Consider the following 21,904-nt stretch of genomic DNA (forward strand, 5'->3'; position numbering starts at 1 on the left):
TATTGATTTCAGCGCTTTAGATGTTCATGAAAATGCATTCATTCACGTATAATTGTTGATAATTTTTTCCAAATAATCAAATGAAGTTGTTATATTTTTTTTCAGAATCTACATAAGAAAAACGAACAAATTGAAAAGAAATTTATACAAAAATGTTGATTTATCAAGTTTTTACAATTAAAAATAAAAACAATTTCTCTTGAAATTGTCCCTTTCTCACATATAATCGTTTGTACCTTTTTTATTAAGTAACCATTAAAATTATATGAACAAAATCATTCTTAAAATCACTTATTGTAATCAAGTGTGAAATATTAAAAGTTAACTTTGAAAATTTTCACCATTGAAAAAATGGTATCTTACTAAGGTTGACTGTTAAAAACAATTTAATATAATAAAACAAATAAAATCTTCGACTGAGATATTTCCTATATTTTGTAACATAAATTCGCCTAAAAAAAAGGTTTGTAAAACATTAATCGAAATCGGATGATTTTTCTATTTTCTAGAACGTTTATGATAACATTTAAAGTTAGAAAACCATATGAAACAGAAACATTTAAGTGAGATAAAAAATAAATAAACAAACATTTTTCAACATTTTTTTCAAAAAACGTTCGTTTTTTGTATAGATTAACAAAAAAATATATGAACTGCGTTTGATGCTTTGTGAAAAAGTTATGAACGATTATGTGCGAAGAAATGAATTTATTATCACATTTATAGTCATAAAACTATATGAAATTTCCAGGTGAGATATTTCCCATATTTTTTTTCATGCATCCGCTGTAAAAAGGAAGATTTAAAAAAAAGTTCATCGAAATCGGAAGATTTTTCGATTTTCTAGATCCAAAAAAACGAGGGGAACGCAAAAGTATTAAATTGGCAAATATTTCACCAGATTTTACGCAAATTGAAACGACTATTAATACCACAAGAATAACAATACATGAAAAAATATGTTTTTATTAAAGTTTATGATAACGTAACGTACTATTTGTTTATTTTCCAGCATATCTATTATAGCGTATTCTCGAAACCTAAAGTTTCCAATTCAACTTGAGGTCGACAATATATTTCATCGGCGATTAAAGAGCATTTAGGTTGGAAATGTATACTTGCATTCATACATTGTTACTGAAAGCCAAACCACTTTAGCAGTTATTGAAATCGGATATCTTATCAGTACAACAATATTTCACTAAACTCGAAACTCCAACAGGTGAATTATAGGCAACAGTACAAAAATGTTTGGAGTAAAATGTGTGTAGTAAAAGCCTTAGGGGATACGATATAGTCCAATCCATATTTTATGTTTATGAGAATCGAAAAATGATCTAAATAGTAGAAAAAGTCTCATTGCATATTTTATGTTTGTTATGTGTTCATCAGTGTCTTGCTGGTGTTGATCTTTGACTCGTTTCCTGTTTGCGTATTATTAGGTATTCAGTAGATTATCATACTCAGCGATTATTATTATTGAAAAGGTTTTTATTCACTATTAACAATTTAGTTTAAAATAAGGAATAAGCCGATGATATGGCGATGCTGGGTTTCCTATCACGTTGAAGTGTTCCTTGCCGCCTGAAGCATTATCCATGAGTGGTGAATTGTAGAATTTCATAGTTAGACATGCCATATATATTGCGACCTTGAGAATTCCCATTCAAATAGGACCCCTACCTCTTATATCGCCTCGAATATAAGTAATCGGTTTCCATAACCAATATAAGTGAGATAGGACTGCCTAGAATACATGTAATCGGTTACCATAACCAACATTTCTCATGTATTAACTAAAATTTCGTAAACTGTGATCACCACTCGATGGTACCATAATCGTATCGAAATAAAAAAGCCCAATAAATGGAATGAAGAGTTCACGAATGTTAACTGGCTTACCTCCTTCTTAAAACCATTGGTCAGCAATTTGTCGCGTCGCGTCTCACAAAAAGGTTACGCAAAGCTGATGGCCTGAAGCGTTTATCTTGATACACCTATGACATTTATTGCAATACAAACCTCTAGAGAGCCTACAATCTCGAAATCTAGTATGGGGTGAATTTGAGAGTCTTCGAGCTTTAGGCATTAAGTTTAACACAAGTAGACAAATAATAGTATCTGCACCATTCGGCTTTCTTGATATTGTCATGATGTTGCTTGAAATCAATGTCAAGAAATTTTTCTTGGTACACAATCAAATATGAAAGAGCTTCTATATATACAAAATTTATTTTACCATAAACAGCTCTATCTCTACAAATTATTTTTCGTTATAATCACCATCTTTTATTAGCTATACATCCTATATATCCCAAAGTTGTGGTAATTTTTTCATTCCGAGTAGCTAACCAGTTGCGCTTGAATGTTTCAACTTTTCGTTGATCCCAAGTCGTTTGCCTCAAGTGCTTGTTTGAATGGTATAGTACGTGAAAGTCACATATAATAAATCTAGACTCTGAGGTGGATGATAAAGATAAAGTTCAGTTCCACAAGTTTCTGTCACGTTTCATGTGCTGTTTGGGACCTCTCGTTGCAGTGGAGAAGCAGGGATGGCACAACCTCGTCTTTTGCGTCGAATATGACAGATAATTTGATACAAAAGATGGCAGTAGTAAGTTGAGTTAATAGTCAAAGGTCTGTGTAAGAACGTAGGATGGTGCAAACCATGTTCCTTGCAAACAATCGATTTTTAACTTTCACGGGCCCTTCTATTTCCATACTTGCAGGCTCTGATTCGAGGGTGTGATAATGTACCCATGTTTGGTTACTGATGAGAACTGAGAAAGTAGAACTTGTGAACATTTATCATTTTTCTAAAGGCCCAACTGCTTTCTGATGATTGATTGATCATGTCTATAGCTATATACTGTGTGAGCAAATCTGAAGCACTGTGAAGTGTCAATTTCATTCCATAAGTTCACAAACCCGTGCAATCTGTTTGATTTTGTTTGATTTAGTTGCACTGAAACTTAACGTTTGACCATGAAAGGGTCCCAGACTGGCAAATAGCCATACTTGTTTTGAGTAACTTTATAATTATGCCTTGCTCAACAGTATAAGGGCTACTAAGTTGAGCAATGGACAAAGTGGTTTTTTATAGTAGTATCTCTAGGTATCCTCACTTAACGACTACAAATACCCAATCACAAATACCCTTCCCTATTCTCAGCCCACGAAAGGCTAGTCTATATATTGACCTCGATTGTCATTATTAATCAGCAGTTTTGATGATATCGACTATTGGACAATTGTTATTTGTAAGGATGTTTTTTGTTTTCACATTCATTGTTGTTGCATTATAAATGAAAGTATATGTAATTTTTAGCAAATATTTCGAGACATGAGAGAATCAAACACTCTTAGTCGAATAAGTTCTGTAGAGACATGGATGTGTAGACAAACTGAAAGGTTTACAAAAAAGAAATGAATAATTGTGAATTCACACAGAACCGAAAACAGTAGTCGTTATAAAAACTGTGGTCCTAGACTATTTAGGTAAATCAAGCCGAAGCAATTGATAATCTCCCTAACAGTAAGCAAAACAAAATGGACCGCTGCCGTTGGTCGATTTGCTGAATCCAAAACATCGTCGTCGAACAATGGAGAAAGATTAATAAATTATTGAAATGTGTTTGTTTATATCCGGTAAATCAATTTGGCCGGTGACATTTTAGAATCCGCTTTATCATAAAATATGTTCATATATACAATATTTGGAATTCAGTTTGGGATTCGAATTGAATTACAAATACCGTTGAATAATTGAACCGTTTGCAATTTTGTTGATGTTTCATCATGGCAAAGGAATTTAATTAAAATCGTTGAAGTTTTTTCCAGTATAATCGTATTATTTACATATTCATCAGGTTGGTATTTCAACGGCTAATTGATTATTATTGAGGAATTTAATGCATTCATTATAATCATAATAAATAAGTAAATTCATTATTCGATAATTTAATAAACTAAATTCATATCTAAATATTTGTATCATATGTTCGAACCAAACTTTCGCGAGGCTCCTCTTAGAGGCTCTTGATACGAATCTTGACCAACGGAGGCAACAATACTCTTAATTCATTCTATATTCACGACGTTACCTCCTTTGACTCGCGTCCATAAAACGACAAGGAGTCAATCGACAGGGAGACGAGGCGAGTAAACGTGAGAGGAGGCGAGCGCACCGTCCATACGTTTTAACTTGCATTCTCCCGTGTGGCCTAAATTATATTATTCTAATAGTACAGAAATTAAATCGTCAAAAAATTATTATCAAATTTGGTTGAACCAAAATATATATAGTCAATAATCGATAACAGATCTTAGCATTGGTATAAGTAGTATACGTGGCCCTTGAAAATATCTAATTCCTCACACCGACTGAAGTTTCTTTTTATTTGTTTTGCTTGAAGTTTACAAGGCTACTTGGTTTATTATTTTGTTTTTCACGACTCAACTTGCGTGGCTCCGCTTTAGCTCTTTCTGGATAGGATAGTATTCTATCTACAAGGGGTATTCATAAAATGCCATAATTTAATGGCATTCTGTAAATATCCCTGGTATAAATTTTAAAGCATTCACCAAAATAATAATACAATGGAAGTGTGTAATTTCTTTTATACGTAAAAACTTTTATATTACATATTTAATGTTCATCGTAGGAATCCTACTGGGTTGTAAGTTTCAGTTTTCAGTGAAGATTTAATGCCTCATGTTTATCATAGAATTTCTAGCTAAAGCAAAATATATGATGCACAGGGCGAGTGTGAGACTTAATTAACTAAAATGGAAATCCTTGTGAATATATAACATAACCGAAATGAGTTTCGTCACAAACAAGATTGTTGTGAATATTTTGCAAAACATGCAGGGTTTAAGTTTTTCTTTTCCAGTAAATACAAATACTATTCAGAATACAAGAAGATCAAAAGAAAAAAATGAATTTACGGTTGATATCGAAGTTTGTTTGGAAACTATTCTCATGAATAGATTGGACGGGTCAACATTTTTCATTCGTTTTTCATATACATAGTACAAGGAAAAATATTCAAATATTCTTCAAACTTGTTTAAGAAATAATGAGATATGATAAATTTGGATAAGTTTGGGGCTTACCTTTGAAACGTTGAATAATGAATATGGGATAAAGAATATCAAAAATATAGATGTGAATAATTTGTAAAATTTGGCATGAATGCACCCTTGCCACATTCATATTTTTGAAAAGTTCATTCAACAGCATTAAATATATTGGACTGTTGGAAAATAAAAATGATAAATATACAAGAGTAAGTAAGCAAGTATCAATAAAAGCAAGAAATGGAAATATTGAGTACAAACTTTGATGATACATAAAACAATTCGATTTTTAGCAGACGTGAGGACTAATAGAAAGAAAATTTCTAAAGTTACTTACAAATGTGACAAAGTTACTAACAAATTTGAGGTACAGATCACATGCTAGTACTAGGAAACGTCAAGTTAATAATTCTTTAATGAAATGAGGATAAGTGAGATATATATAATATAAATTGAGAGAAGGAATACATGCTTAGCGCAAATATGAGTAGAATGAAATAAAAAAAGAACATTGAAAGGATGTAAATAGGAAAATGTAGACTCTGGCAGGACGAACATTAAAATTGAAGAAGTAAACAAACAAGAAAGGATATTTTAAGGAGTCCAATATAGAGGAGAAATAGGAACTACAGGAAAAAAGAATTATAAAGTGTTGAGAAACACTTTGAAAGCAAAAATTGAGAAATTATTACCAAGAAATCAAGAGGCAAAGATAATAACCGAGTGGTTCAGTCCAGTGATGATTAGAGAGGCTCTTGACAGATATACATGAACGGTGAAAAGATGGCACAATATTTCTAAGAATTAATGAATAAGCAAAACGAAGAAGAAAATTGAAATAATATAGAGGAGGAGATACAAAATGAGAAACCGGTACAGGAACCGATTGGAGAGGAAGTTGCTGTGCAAATAACAGTTTGAGGAACCTTGAGAGAGCAGGCAAAAATGTAATCACAGCAGATATTATTAAATACCGCGAGGATGATGTATCAAATAGTATATTAAAAATAATAAGAACTATTTGGAAAAATGCCCAACAGATGAATTAAGGCTTTACTATTTTTTATGTCCAAGAAAGAGAATAAAAGTGAGTGCAAAAACTATGAAGCAATGTTACTTTTAGATGTGGTATACAAGGTACTTGTGATAAATGTAAGAAAACGATTAGCCGGATGAATAAAGTATATATATAAACGTAATCTAATAGTGCACATAATATTTACACAGTCTAAACACACCTAAGACCATAGTCTGAAGCAGAATGTATAATAGCTAGCGACAGCATCCAAAATTGGCTCAAACAAGGAGAGGCTTTACTATATGCTGGTGAATGTTACTAAAAAATTATTTGTAGAGCTGAAAACAGACAAAGCGGATATAGATTGAACTATAGAGATAGTAAGATGAATCGGTTGGATCATCAATCTTACTATGATTAAAAAGATGTATGAGGAATCAAAAATTAGAGGTTATGTAAGAGTGATTAGCATGAGTATAAATAAAATGTAAGAAACAATGTTAAAAATAAAAGCAAATAAAGAAAACGCGTTACTTATCATAGAATGATAATATTTTCTTGTTGTTTCTGGTGTCATATATCAAAATTGCTGAATATAGATAAAAAATTTGGAGTTTCAACTGAACATTTTTTCACGTGGAATATCAATTGAAGAAACCGAGGAAAAGTTACGTAAATAGTACCCGTCCGTTACAATATGGACACATATTGTACATCTCATTTGAAATAAATTTCAACAGACCATAGAATATTATCTTTGAATTATGAACAAAAAAAGTTTTTGTAGGAATTTCTTGTAGAGGTCTGATCATTAGTTATAGTTTTTGTTGAATGTTTTGCGTTATGGCATCTAGTTTACTGTACATACTTCAGTTAATTGAGACAGCTTGAAAGTTAATGTATGTTACAACCTATGAAAATTTTCTGAAGCTCCCTTGCTAGCAGTATATGACCTTTCAACTTATAACTTAATATTTTCGTATTTTTAATATAACTTTTTTGCCATCACTTTCAATAAAAATTATTTGCGTCACATCCTAGAATTTAATTTTGTGTTAATATGTATAATAAGATATAAATCCTTAATTATGCAGCAGTAATCTTCTTTTCCGTTGTAGTCGTTTTCCATTGACCGCTAGTGCCGTTTTAATACAATAATTCAAACTTTTGAAATAGCCTGGAGAATCTCCTGGCATTTCCTCGAATTAATTCGGTCTTCTGGGGATTACAAAATGTAAATTCAACAAATGAGAGTGCGGAGGTTTAATTCCGATTTCGATATCTACCTTGACGATTAAATGTAGACAATACGAGTTGTGGCTATAATATACCAGAAAACGTGACAGAGATTTAAGTTGAAACTCATCTCTCTTTCTTTGTCGTTTCCTTTTTGTCTCTCAAATTGTTAATTAAAAGTCTTTCATTCTCTTTGGGAAATTTTATCTTACTAATTCAATTAGAAATTTAAACTGCTGGGTTAGTAGAATAGTAATTGAACTTATCGATAAAAGTTCATTAAGAAATGTAAAACGATAGATCAAGAACATTTTGTAGTCAGAAAATGAAATTTTTCAAAGCAGACTTTTATTGTATACTTTTGATATTGATTGAAATATTGGACATTCCCAATTTTCACAAAAAGTCGGTTAGCCTATTCGTAACAATTTTGTCAAAAGTTTTTACGGAAATTGTTATTAGAGATATCGCAATTCACGTTTACTTGTAAATTTTAAAAACTATAGCTAACTCGAGCTCATCGGAGGCAGTTCAGGCTCAATAATTTTATCTATTATAATAATGAAAGGTTTGGATATTTCCTCTTTGATTAGTTTCAAGGTATCAACCCTAATACCCGGGAGATTTTCCACTATTTGAGGTTTCTATAGAGATATAGAGCATTAAAGATCTACCTTAATTCCGCTTTCAGGATCTTGGTTTTAACCTAGTAAGTGCTTACTCACTGAAATAATGAATATTTCTTTTTGTTTTCAGTACCCCCCGAGCAGTAATAAAATATTGAAATAAATTAAACGTGTTCTTAACTTTCGAAATTACTTTCTCATGTATTAAAATTTCCAGTATTTGAATTATTCGAGGGAAATTCATATAATAAAGAGGTAAAGTATCACTACATTTAATAATAATGAGAATATTTTGTTACGAATTGGATTTTTTGTCATATTTTGTTTAATAATGAAGAATTTTATGTGAAATATACGAGGGCGGTTTGACAGAAGAGTGATACTTTTAATGTAATGATAATATTGTTAGTTTCCGTCATATGTATGATGCCAGTTGTCAAAATTTTATATATAGATAGATAGCTTAGTCTCGATACTCATATGAAGATACTGTTATGTTTTTGGGTGAAAATGAGAAATAAGAATTTGAAATATTGATTGAACATCACTTTAACGTTGAAAGAATTTCAAGAAACTTGAAAAAAGTCATATTATTTTGAAAGTGCTCTGTTCTTAAGTAATTGTAAATGTTGAAGTATATAAAAGTTTCATCAACTTATATTTACAAAATATTTACTGGAACGATGTCCTATCTCGAGAAAAGTACCTTTATTATAAAAAATTTCATAAAAAAGGTATAAAGCACAGGGAGCAATTACCCAATCAATTTCAAAAATAAAACTTAAAGGCAGTTAGAAACGAAAGCTACACTACTTAGTCTTATACGTCAAAATTATTGAATGAAGAATTTTCAGTAGAAATAAAACTTGAACCTGAAATAAATGCGCTGATTACGCCGGTCAACATAACACGTAGTTTTTCTATGTACCAATTTAATGAAAAAATATACAATCTGTAGAAAAACATGTAGTTGTATTGAAAGGTTATTGATTTTGTTGTTCCATCACGTCGTATATATTGTTGCCTATTTTGAGATTTAGTGCATATTTTGCCAAAAGTTCATGCATATATATGCGCATATTTCAAGTAATTTCTTTGCATACAAATTCGAGCCTTATTGATAAGACTATCCGCTCAGCGACATAATGTTACGTTGGAGTTTATGGAACCATATTGGTGATACACACTGTTTACTACCCCTACTTCAACATTCAGCGACAACGAACCTTCTTTCCTAAGAAAAAATAATAACTGACTCTATTTCGAGATATGATCTATCAATGAAATGTTTTTCTTATTTATTTACAATCTTTTCTTTCGTGGGATAAATTTATAAACACTGTCTCTTACGTTCTTAATTTATTTAAACGCTTTACACTTTATTAACTTATCACTCAACCTCAACTAAGTTATATAATTCTTTAAATTCTTCGGTTACTTTTCTATTTCGTTCCTTTCACTATGACTATTTATTATAGACTAACTAACTGCGCAAAGCAAACCGTTTATATATCCAAAACCAAGATCTCAAACATTCTAGAAAATAAAGAAACAAAACAAATAAATAAATAGATCTTCCAAGAAATTAGTCCAATAGAAAACAATGTAAACTAATGCGCCTGCTACGATAAAGAAACATATATAAGAAAATTAACAAAAGGTCTGCGACTTCACCAAATCATAGAATACTATTATAGCCGGACAGGACCGGCGTCATGTCGGGTACGAGTACGTAACATTAATAAGTTATTCCGATACCTTTTTCATAATTTTTGTTCATTACAGACTATTGCCAAGACATCTGCATACAGAAAAACAATGCACAAATATATGCTAACATGTAAATTTTTAATCAATTGTCATACAACCCACGATGTATTGTATTTTCTGAACACACCGTTTACACTACCACCACACCAACACTCACAATTACATTTTCTGACTGACTGTCAAACTTCCAGTCTCTGAAGACGATAACTTGATTATCGAAACGCGTGTCAGACAGTGTAATTGTTGGTGTTGGTGTAGTGGTAGTGTAAATAGTGTGTTCAGTATGTAGAGGTGGTATAAATGAATTTTTTGCTATCGAAATATTTTTTTATTGATTGATTCACCAATTCCTATATAAAATGCCGTTTAGATTTTTCTTCAAAACTTTAATTTAGTAAATATGCGTCGACTAATAAATATGAGTTTCGAGAAAATTCCGTTAATAGCGTGCTTATTAAAGCCATTTCCAATTAGGATGCTTGGCGGTGACTTCGATTATTGATAATTTGCAATTTTCTCCTTCATTACGTAAAATTGCTTGTACCCCAAATTTAAAATTAAAATACAAATAAAACCACGAATAAACAAAATATTATTATTTAATTAATCTAATCATCATTTCTGTAAATTTCCTTTGGGATTAATTCATAAATAATTAAACAATATAAAATTTATTACCAATGGATTTTGTAGGAAAACTTCGTTGCTGTTTGTTTGCTTTATAATATTATCAATGATTAGTTAAAGTTTTTATTCCTTTGTAAGCAATATCATAACTCAGTTTTTAAGTTAATAACTCGTGATATGATGGAAACATTACAATCAAGAGATCTAATTGTTCACATTTTTGTGTAGCAAATCATCACTATTCCCGTGGATTCTCGCCTAGTTCGGAATATTGCATGTTTGCAAATTGTAACTAAGCGTAACAATTAATTTCTTTCAAATAATTGAATTTGGGTTTTGACAATATTATTCTTTTAAGATTCATCTTATTGTTTACTAGTAGTTCTAGATTATACTACCTGCCTAAATCATAGAGTTGAGCACAAATAACTTTCCTATATTTTTTGTTTCAAGTAACCTTTGTCAAATTTTGAGCCCACTCCATTAAATAAATAGTTAAAGAAAGAAAATCCACAGTGACTATTGCTATACATAGGGTATGTTCAAACTATTATTTCTTAGTAGCAACTTAATCCTTAAGCGCAGCAAGTATTTAAAAATTTTGTCCCTTTATTGCAGTAGTTAATGTAGTGGTGCATATTATTCGTGCGTATATCACTGTTTACCACTCATATCATGAGAATCTAATAATTTTTCGATCAAATTCTCACCTTGTGCTGTAGCCCACTTAACTACATCTTCATGTAACGTATACGTAGCTAAGCCCGCTTCATTACACAAATCACCAATATGAGGCGAAATAATGCCTGCATGTTTCAAAAGTACCACGTAATCCATCGAATGATTCGTTCTTCCAAGATCTTCTTCGGGTAATCGAATCGCACTAGGATTCTTTTGACGTAGTTTAGCCATAGCATCAGAAGATATAAAAGAGTCTTTGGGAAAATAGAAAATGAAGCACATTACTTGGTATTGACTCTGGCCACGTTCTTCTTCTCCCAATATGAGAGATTTGAGCACTTGAACTTCCTGAAACAAAAATTAAACAATATTAGTGAGGTAGGGTGGTTTCAACAACTCCATTGAACTCATACCCTCATTACATTTAATAAGGCACCGCGGGAAAAACGGAATGAATGAGAAAATTACCTCAATATCAACCTAACCTATAAACCAACAGATATAATATAAACAATTCATAGTGACATTCAAGAATAGATAATAATTGTTATCTTCGACTTGATGGACCAGCTTTAAAGCGAGTAGATAAGCACAGGTATCAAAGATTACATATTTTATTTGACCCAAATAAGAACAAAGAAGTCGAAATTGAAAAAGAAATGGTAACAAAGGAGCTCAAATATAAAGCCCTTTTATGTAATATAAACCTAACCTTAAATCTAGGATAGAGAGTGTGATTTGTTTTGCTCTATAGGTTGGAGACAGGGACGTTGAGAAAACACTTTTTTCTATAGTGAGCTCAATATTAATCGTTACAATTTTCTAATGGTTTCATTCCAAAAATGTGAAGCAGCTCAGGTTCTTAGAATAATAAAAATAATTTGCTCATCATTTTATCCTTATATTTCTGTTGGAATTTCTAAAACAGTGATATTCATATTGAACACACCATCCATTACCAGCACATTACACAGTTATACTGTTTGGCGTGGGTTTCAGGAGCAAAGTTATCCTCTTCAGGGACCGAAGATAAATGTTTCGTCTGAATTTAATATTAATTGTTTATTCTGTTTAGCAAATCGCCTAATATTGCTGCTTTCTTGTAAGACTTATCTGGTGCAGATTGATTCCTAGAAACTGGTTCATAAACTTTTTACTCTAAAAATAGGAATTAAGCAGGTCGCAACAGCCGATTTACCCCCATGGGTATTTAGGTACATGAGCCTCTGTATACTTTTAGAATCATACGCGCACCATGATCTACTATGATTTCAAGGTCGTCAAGTGAACAAAAAAGTACAGTTACAACGTGCATTTGGTGGTTAAAGTCTTTTATGAGCCACTCTATTTCGCTTGTACAGCGAATTGAGTTACTTACTTAACCAAAAGTTACTTAAATCAAGCGATTCAAGTAACTTTTGGTGTTAGATCTGTAGCAATGAATTGTGGCATATACGAGTTATGAACCTCTTTAAGATAGACCAAACAATATCTTAGTATCTCTTTACGATAGAATATAGAAATTATATCGGATGCTGTCTTTGCTAACCCAACAATTATTTATAACTTTATTAATTCATCTAAGTGAAAGAACTGTGATTAGAAAAAATTTACAATAGAGTATTCGATTCCGAGTCAATATTTTTTAAATAAATTAACCAAACCACAATTATACAACTCAGTCTGACTTTAGTTTTGGTTTCGTTAGATTGTTAATTGTGTATCCCTTCATATTTCTTGTAAAAGTCGTAGTTAATAAAAATTTTTATAAAAAGTTGAGTTTTTAAGAGACGATTCGTACAATTCCAAAATTTTTGTGTTTTCTTTGTTGGGCGAGGTACTTCTGGAACCATCTTCGTAAAAGTGCATTGATGTAAGTGGTGATCACACAAATATGAATGTGATGTTGTGATTTCTTCAACTATAACTTAAGAGCATCTCAACTAATTACCATAATAATACTAACAAAGGTAATATCATGCGATGCTTTGTCATGTGTTCACACCAATACGCAATTCTATATCATAGGAAGTAATAACGTCAGTATCTATGAACCTGTATATCTTTTATCTATGCTATGAACCGTGTATCAAATGATAACTTTTGAAAACTATCATGTACAAGGTCAACCTACCAATTACATATGAAATTTTTGGATCAATTATCGACGAATAGTTTTTTTCTAAACACTTCTAACGATGATCACTGTCATCAAATAAAGACTAAATTGAATTTTTTATTTGATTTACTCTATTCCTCAAATGGATTTATTGCATGATAGACAACTGTGCGTGATACGGTCAACTTGAAAAGTAAGGCCTCTGAAATGTATTCAATTAACTACCATAATTGCAGGCAATTAATTAAAATACCACTTGTTTTCGTGTATAAGCCAACTGTAAATGCTCTAGGGTCAATTTCATCAATTCCGATCCAGTGGATGGAAGCAAAATTATTCAATATATTTCGATATTTCAAAATCAAATGATATAAGGGTATAAAATAAATTGTACAATAACGAAACTTTGAATACTTTGAACGGGGTCGTTATTATCATATTTCAAATACAGGCATCCAGGGTTCATGACTTGTTCATTTCTCCTTATTGTCCTATTCAATTTCTGCGTCTCTTTTATCTTTTAGCATCTTTTATTTTGATTCGCCGGTTTCCCATACTCCTCCTTCTATTTTTTTCCAGTATACACACACACACGAGCGCGTGAGAAAGCCCGTCCCTCTAAGCATCCACTCCCGGATAAATCCGCAGTGGGTGCGAAGAATGACATTTCAACCACCCCCTGTCTTTTCGACAGGTCCTCATTCTCATTCGCGTCGCAGTTTCACGCGTAGACTCCTTCCTCTCCCCTGAGTTCTATGGGAGATTCTGGAATGCCTTATCTTTTTGTTGGCCTGTTGGCTATACACTCTTGGCTTCTTGTTCTGGACGTCTTAATGTGTGTGTGTGTTTCGCTGCCTCGGGTAAACCTCTTCCAACCTTCTTCGGTAAGAGAAGATCTAATTCGAGTGGTCCTTCGCTTTCTCTATAGCTGTCCCCGATGTATACCTCTGCATTTGCTTGTGAAATGCGGAGTTATCGTGTCGGGGGGTGTCCTCTTGTGGATTGCTTCGGTGAAACCTAGAATCTAGTAAAACGTTTTTTTTTGTGTTTTTGAAAAATTGAAAACTTAACCTAATTCCAGTATACCTGATGGCAATCCTCATATATACTCCATCACTGTTTGTGTCCTCACAAAGCATGTTATATTCTAGTTTATTGTTGAATACTTGGTTAACTTAGAGTCCAAAGTTTCTTGTTGTCTATTCTAGGTTACAGAAAGCTTTATTTCGTGCGTAGTTTTTGTTAGCAACGTTAGGTAAAGATCATATGCTATTAACATATGCTATCCCATTATTTTGTTACACCCACATTGAAAAGCATTGTCAATGATGGTCACGTGGTTTAAGTACTTTTGAATCTTAATTTTTCTAATCAGATTCGGTTGCTAGCTATTAGGCCATTTAAGTTGTCTAATGCCTAATTCTAATTTGGGATCTTTAGAGGGTTTGAGATATTATATATTTTCTATCTACTATCTACTTTCTAAGCCTCTTCGTATTTGTTCTGGAATAAAAATTTTTATGGGTGTGCAAACTATTTGTTTTGGTTACTAAACTATACACACATCTGAATCACTTTCGTAATTTTCTTTTAAATGTTGCATTAAATTACAAAATACTGTATTTGGCATTTGCCGCAGTTTGTTCCTTAATTTTTCATGAGTAGTTGCGTCTCAAATTTCAGAATATAGATTATGCTGAAGAACGACCACGAGAAGATATCGCCAACAATACAAACACTTTCGAGTTGAACTTTTTGTGTCTTTTGAAATACACTTACGTTAAAAGTAAAATATGACTCTTCGTCGATAATGATTTCCATACCTTTAGTGGGCGGAACACTAAATTTTGGTTTTTGTTCGATTTGTTGTTTCTCAGAATGTTTGCATGTCAATTTTCTGGATTTTTGGACTACATTCTGCTCCTTTAGAATGTTGTTTCCATATTTCTTATCGATTTTTTTTTTTTTTTTATTTAAAATTAACGTGCTCGGCTACTATGGCCACTTGCACGGGAGCGGTTACAATACATTAAATATGAAATGGTTCATTGATACAAGTATACAATATGAATACACAGTAACACAATTGTTCTATAGTTGGTGGTACAGCTGTACATCTTTGAGAAACTGAAGTAGAGAGGTAATTTGTTCCGAGTTGTTAAGGACTTCATTGTAGTTCTGGCTAAGCCGAAACTGTTGTCTTTCGACGGTATATTTGCGACACTCGGTCAAAATATGCTTCATGGTTAGGTACGAGTTGCAGCTGGAGCAAAATGGTCTGGCAGTAGTAGTCATAAGATATCCATGAGTAAGTCTTGAATGGCCAATTCTTACTCTTCTAATCGCAGTTAAGTCTTGCCTTGAGAGACCAGCGAAGATAATAGGTTGGTTACCAATTGAACGCTGTATTTGACGTAGGGATGTGTTAATAGTGTCCCAATGCTGCTGCCATGTAACTCTGGATTTTCTTTTGAACTGTGTTTTTAAATCCTTTCCAATAATTACATTGTCGGTGACGGTATATGTAGCTGCAATTTTTGCCTGTTTGTCTGCTAGTTCGTTGCCTTCGATGCCAATGTGGGAAGGTATCCAAATTAAAGTAACTGCTATTCCTTGGGATGAGATAAGCTGGTAGGAGTCATGTATTGATTGGACAATAGGATGTTCGGTAAATATATTTTGGATGGATAAAATAGAGGCAAGTGAGTCTGTACATATGGCGACGAGCTTATAAGGTGGAGAGATTGAATTGATGGCCTGTAGAATGCTGAATAGTTCACCTGTGTGAACGTTACAGGTTGATGGGATAAGGGAAGATTTTATTGCAATTTGTGACGTTGTAACAGAGCAGCCTACTCCTGTTTCATTTTTGGATGCATCTGTGTATAACACTAAATCATAGTGGTTATTCATTATTATGTCATTAAAATCATTTATAATTAATTGTTTGGGTGTTGCATGCTTATTGTATCTCATAAGGGATGTGTTGAATTTAGGAATGTTGATAGTCCATGGGGGAGTAGAGGGGATAGGAAGGGGGCTAGTTTGTTTGAGGTTGACGCCGTCAAGCAGCTGGGATAAAATTAGAGGGATAGGTTTTAATAATGGCAAGGCTGAGGAGTTGTGTAACGTGTTAGAATTTGATGTGAAAAGCGAGTAGACAGGATTGAGGGGGTTAGCCGATACGGACGCTGCGTAAGAAAGCAGAATTTGCTGCCGTCTGATCCAAAGAGGAGGCTCATTAGCTTCGCAGTAAATGCTTTCTGCAGGACTAGATCGAAAAGCACCTAAACAGAGGCGTAAAGCTGTATTATGCTCCTGAATAATTTTCTGTCACAAACTGAAACTGGCTTCTCTTTTCTTTTGTGCCAATTTTTTCGCTTTTCTGTCTAATCCTGACATTCCTTCAACAGAAATATATGTCTCAACACAGCAAGAGATATCGTAAATTATGTTTAGCTATTCCCATTCTTACAAAGTGATTAACCGTAAACGATTTCTTTAGATCTTGATTTTATTCATAAAACTTTTTTTTTATAATTTACTGTTCGCTAACCATGGTTTGATACTGTTGAATTGATGTTTGTGAGGTAGATTTTGACATGCAATATGTACATTTGAAATGGACTGAGTGACCATTGGTATGATTTGTTAGGAGGGAATATATTGTAGCGATTGGTGCATTTTTTAACTCACCCGATATGTTTATCAACAGTATTCAGTTTTAGTCCTTCGTTTTCAGCAATAATATAAACACGTTCGTTTGCTTCAAAACTCAAACAACACTCTCAAACATTCTTGCGTTAGTAGAAATCTTATCTAAAAGAATGTAAGAGGGACTTGACAATAAAAATTCCTTTCTTATCATCTATTTATTTTTAATCCTTTACTACGCATCTATCTTCGTGTTGCACCTAAAAATGACGCTATAAATTAACCGTCCGCAGTGACAAAAAGGCGTGAAGAACTAAAACAAAGTACGTGACATGAAAAAGTGGACAACCTCTACTCCAGTATCCGTAATCATCCTTGCGGACTATTCTTTGTAGTTACAATTTATCCCTAAAACTTTCTTTCATATTCGTGTTGCAAACGAGACTAGAATGGCTTTAATTTAAGCCACCATGATCTGCATACCAAAACAAAATCCGTCCCTACAACGGAGTTTGTTAATTTTTTTCTTTTTAACCATTAAATCGATGCCGGATTTCGAGTGATGGTTTTACAGCGAGGCTCACAAATGAATTTTCCAAATATCTTTGTTTTAAAACAAGTTTCTTTCAAAAATAACCCTTAAAAGTTATAATTTCAATAATGAGATATTTTTCAATCGTATAGTCCTCCGTAAGAAAAAGTTATTGTCGACGATATAAAATTTGAATTAGACGTAAAAAAACTTGAGGCGGAGTCGTAAAAGTTTTATTAAATAAACTTTGAAATTGATCGTTCAAAAAATAATCTTCGTCGTATAGAGGTGTGTCATTTACTACAAATTTCATAAAGCTATTATAAAAATAAATTTTCAAATATATTCTACTTTTATATCATGAATAGGGCATAAATGTTCCGGTGTTTTATCTTCCTCTTCTTCATCATCATAATGTTTAATAAATTGTCCATCACCGTGTACAATTGGTTTTTGATTTAACCGCTTTTTGCATTTCTCTATCAACTTTTTTCTTTCATTCATGCCGTTTAGTTGGGCAGCTACTTCTCTCGTGATACGTCTTGGAAGATCCCAAGTGTCTAATAAAATCAACATTAATAGATTAATAACAAGTTTAAGCTTTTAAAAACCACTCAAAATATAGAAGAAATTTAACCAACAGCTAAGTTAATTCAGTAAGCTTTAAGAGTTTTCCCTGCATGAAATGGGGTAGTGGGTTACTTTTTACACTTTATTCAACTTCTCCGTTTGTTGGTCTGTTTAAAGTCAATATTATAATATAATTATATGTTATATATTGAACTTACGAATTACAAAATAGATGGGTCTAGTGAAAACAAAGAATATTTTTAATTGCACCAGAAGATGTCGTTACTAATTTCGAAGTGATAATAAAATATGAATAGTTTTGACTTTATTCGAATATATGATAACTTTTAAATATTATTAATTGATTGAACTTTGATTTCATCCATGAATTTTATCGCTTGAGGATTTATAATGAAAATCAGGTAACATAGGCGTGGTTAGGTAGTCGCCTTGTCAAATGGTCGCGGGATCAAGTCTCATATGGAAATGTGCAATTTTGCGTTTCTGTGATTGTATATTGTAGTATTTTAAGTTAAGTCAACTTGATTTCTTATATTTCATAACGATTTTTAGTACAATGGAGCATTTATATGAGTCTTCAGCCATCTTCAGATCGAATTTAATTAAGGACGTGAATGAAAAAGTCAATATTTCTCGAAAAAAATGTGTACATTTTTAGTCTCAGATTAGTAATCTGAAATAGTTGTGTGTGATAGTACAGAGCCACTTAATCCAACTTTCCAATCTTTAAACTCGTGAAAACTAAATACTGTGACAAACTCGTCCACAACAGAAAGCCTATAATTTGGTGGATACGCCGATTCGGCGTTTTATTGTTTTTCTTAGCGGCGATTTGTCTTAATTGTTTTTTTGGATCTATTTTTTGGAAGACCTTTTTATTCATTTGTTTGAATGTTTATTTTCTAGAATTATTGAGAAATTCTTTTTGGGGTATAAATACGAGTTCGTTAGGAGTTTATAATTATGAGTGATAATGAACAAATATAGAAAATTTATATAAATTACTTTTAAAAGTAGTGAAACGTTAATTGTATAAGTTGTAAATGATTAGTTCTAGGTCTAATAGTTCCAGTTGTAGGATTTTTCAAATTTTCAATCCTATTTTCAAGTTGTCATCGGTACAGTTGGTTTAAATAATCATAAAACAGAACCTATTCGTATTACAAAATTTGTAGCTTAATTAAAAAAGGGGGGTTTTTCCTCTAAGGTTTGTTAGAATAGACTACTGTCTATTTGCAGACTTGTATAAAGTACACAAAGAAAAGAACTTGTTGTCAAATCATAGCTGTAACAAATGCTTATTTTGAGAATAAAATAATGTTTTTATAAAAATGATAAAGGTGAGTTGGAAAAGTATTGGCCTGATTGTACGACTGACTCTCTTCAATTAAATGGAATTTAACAAAAACACTTTTATTCAAAACTCGGCCACAGCTACCTTTTAGGGTTATTAGTGAGTTGACTGATGTATTTATCTAGTAAATTAAGAATTGAGAGCTTATAAAAGTTTAGTTATAGTTTCCATATTTTATTGGTAGATTAACAGTCTTTTAGCTAGTTTATTAGTTTGCCTAGATCATGGTCTTCTTGTAGTTGATTATCAAGAGATTGTGGTAGTTGATTCTTTTTACGTTCGTTTTCGTATTTATTATATACAATTAAGAGGTTTCACGGTTAGCCCACTATTTCTCACATCGTGGTCGTCTTTGATACGCGTATTATCAATTCGAAGACGATGATGATCACTTGTTCTTACAGTTCTAGTCGCGATAATTTTTACTTGCATTGTTGTATTTGTGTTGGTTCTGGTTCTGGTTCTGGTTTTTTGATATTGTCTCATTTCTTCGCTTCTTCTCACATTAAATGAATGTGTCTGCACATTGTTATATTTAGTAATAATAGTGGCTATTATCATCATCATCATAGGCAATGTGCAATTGTTTATTAGAGTGCAGTCTCTTCACAAATCTCTCCTTAATAATAATAAATCTATTATCGGTTCTTCTCGCCAAATCCCTTGCCATTTGAGTGATTTGTTTCTGTTGAGAAGGTCTGGTACCTTGGTCATTTATCTAGTCCACTCGATTCTTTTACGTTATACTCCATAAGAACGTTGTGCAGCCTGGAGTTTCTTTAAGAGCTCTTCATCCACTAGTAAGTTTCAAAGTGGCTATGTAATATCCAAAATATAGTTGGTAGAGTTTTGTCGGTGAACATTGGGAGTTAGATATTAAAAGGACGTTTTTAAGGTTGATTTTCTGAACTTTCTCGAATGTTTATAGAATTGTGAACCAAAAGATTCACCTCTATTCGAAAATCAATATATATATATATATATATATATATATATATATATATATATATATATATATATATATATATATATAATTTAATACCATGAAATCAAACATTATTGATATATTTGCGGGAAATTTTTGTTGATTTTCTCTCAGTTTCTCAATTATTAAGGAGATTTCTCAAAAACGACCAGATTTTAAGGAAATTATGAGTTATTTCTGTTCTAATTTTAATAAAATAGTGTTATTATATTTAAAAATCAATCTGTACCATTTTCTGGTAATAAAATAAGATGAATAAGAAAAAAAGATGAAATCAATTGAAAATATGTTTGTCACAATTTAGCTATTATGGAAATACCTTTTTTTCGACACGAAATTTTTTACGGGTATCAAAATTTGATAATGGATGTAATTTATCATGCACGAGACATCGTTCTTCATAGCAGTCAAAGCGTAGATACGTGTATTCTACTTCACTGAAAATATATGAGAAATAGAAAATGATATATATTGTCGTTTTCTCTTTTGGGAATTTATTTCAAACAGACGTGTGGAAGTTGAAGGAAAAAAAAAGATAATATATGTCATTCTTTATTCATGACAAACGATTCTATTCCATGTTAAAAAGTTTTAAGTACCGAATTATACCGAACTGGATATTTTAATTCTTTGAATAAGTATTTCAATTTATTACTGAACTATTTCTTAAATCCAGGCAACAAATACTTTCTTTTTGTCAGTATTTAACGCTATAGGAAAATCGAAATGTGAATATTCATATAAAAATTGAGAAGTTGGTTCCTGTAGCTCACATTTACAGATATAATAATATAAATTTCTTTAATGTCTATTTTTTTATACCTTTTGTTGACAAATCACCCTTTTTCTTTTCTTCTACTTCTTATAGTTGTTTTAAAATATATCATTCTCGACGTTTCAGCCTGATTTCGGAATTGAATTGTTTATAACTATTATTCATTACTATATTCAATAATAGTTAATTGAAGTTACCTAAATTGGTTCCCCAAGGTGTTGGCGGTGGATGTGGTATTTCAGGTAACAAATGTCCTCTTTTGTTGGCTATAATTTGAGTTTTTCCGAGCCGGGCTACAGGAATTTCGCAGTGAAAATGTGGAATTTCCCAGTTTCTAAGAAGTTTTGGAATATATGCTGAATCATATTGGGAAGCTCTATACGATTTAGCCATTTTATTGTGACAGTTAATGATATTTATGACAAAAAAAAAACTAGAATGATACATGTCAATGATCAGTTTATTATTTTTAAGTTCACAACAGAATTTTGTATTGATTGACCAATAACAGTAAATTCCAAACTTTGCATAAACTCAACCTAGCGATTAATAAGGCACTGATCGCCATTAAATTTTACGACACGTATGTTTTACCGTAAATAATTGAAGTAAATGTTTCACGAAATGTGAAACTGCTATAATATTTTCATTGTCAAAACTCGGAAACTAAGTTACACTTTTCCTGAATTCTTAACCTATTGGTTCCAAGGACACTTTTGCCAGCTTTGGTGTTATTTTTGTTTTACTAATGATTCTTTATCTAAATTTTTGGCACTTCTTCCATATTTTTTGACTTTTCTCTATGACTTTGATAATGTAAAAGTTGATGTCATGTGTCCTTTTTAGTTATACTT

General features: G+C 31.9%; 2 protein-coding genes across 2 annotated transcripts in view; both read right to left on the reverse strand.

Annotated features, from left to right (window-relative positions):
- The window catches only part of LOC130891112 (out at first protein), a 230,257-nt gene that overhangs the window by 16,797 nt on the left and 191,556 nt on the right, over nucleotides 1–21,904 (reverse strand). Inside the window, exon 3 of the mRNA XM_057795674.1 lies at nucleotides 11,070–11,388. Coding sequence (XP_057651657.1) covers nucleotides 11,070–11,388 — 319 coding nt within the window. The remainder of the gene's footprint in view (nucleotides 1–11,069; nucleotides 11,389–21,904) is intronic.
- On the reverse strand, nucleotides 17,565–21,465 carry LOC130891116 (protein Flattop). Its single transcript, XM_057795681.1, has 2 exons — nucleotides 21,248–21,465; nucleotides 17,565–17,905 (listed from the first exon to the last, which is right to left on the reverse strand). Exons 1-2 carry the CDS (start codon nucleotides 21,441–21,443, stop codon nucleotides 17,682–17,684), a joined length of 420 nt encoding a protein of 139 aa, XP_057651664.1. The 5' UTR covers nucleotides 21,444–21,465; the 3' UTR covers nucleotides 17,565–17,681.

This window comes from Diorhabda carinulata, chromosome 3 (assembly GCF_026250575.1).
Source record: "Diorhabda carinulata isolate Delta chromosome 3, icDioCari1.1, whole genome shotgun sequence".
Lineage (NCBI taxonomy): Eukaryota > Metazoa > Arthropoda > Insecta > Coleoptera > Chrysomelidae > Diorhabda > Diorhabda carinulata.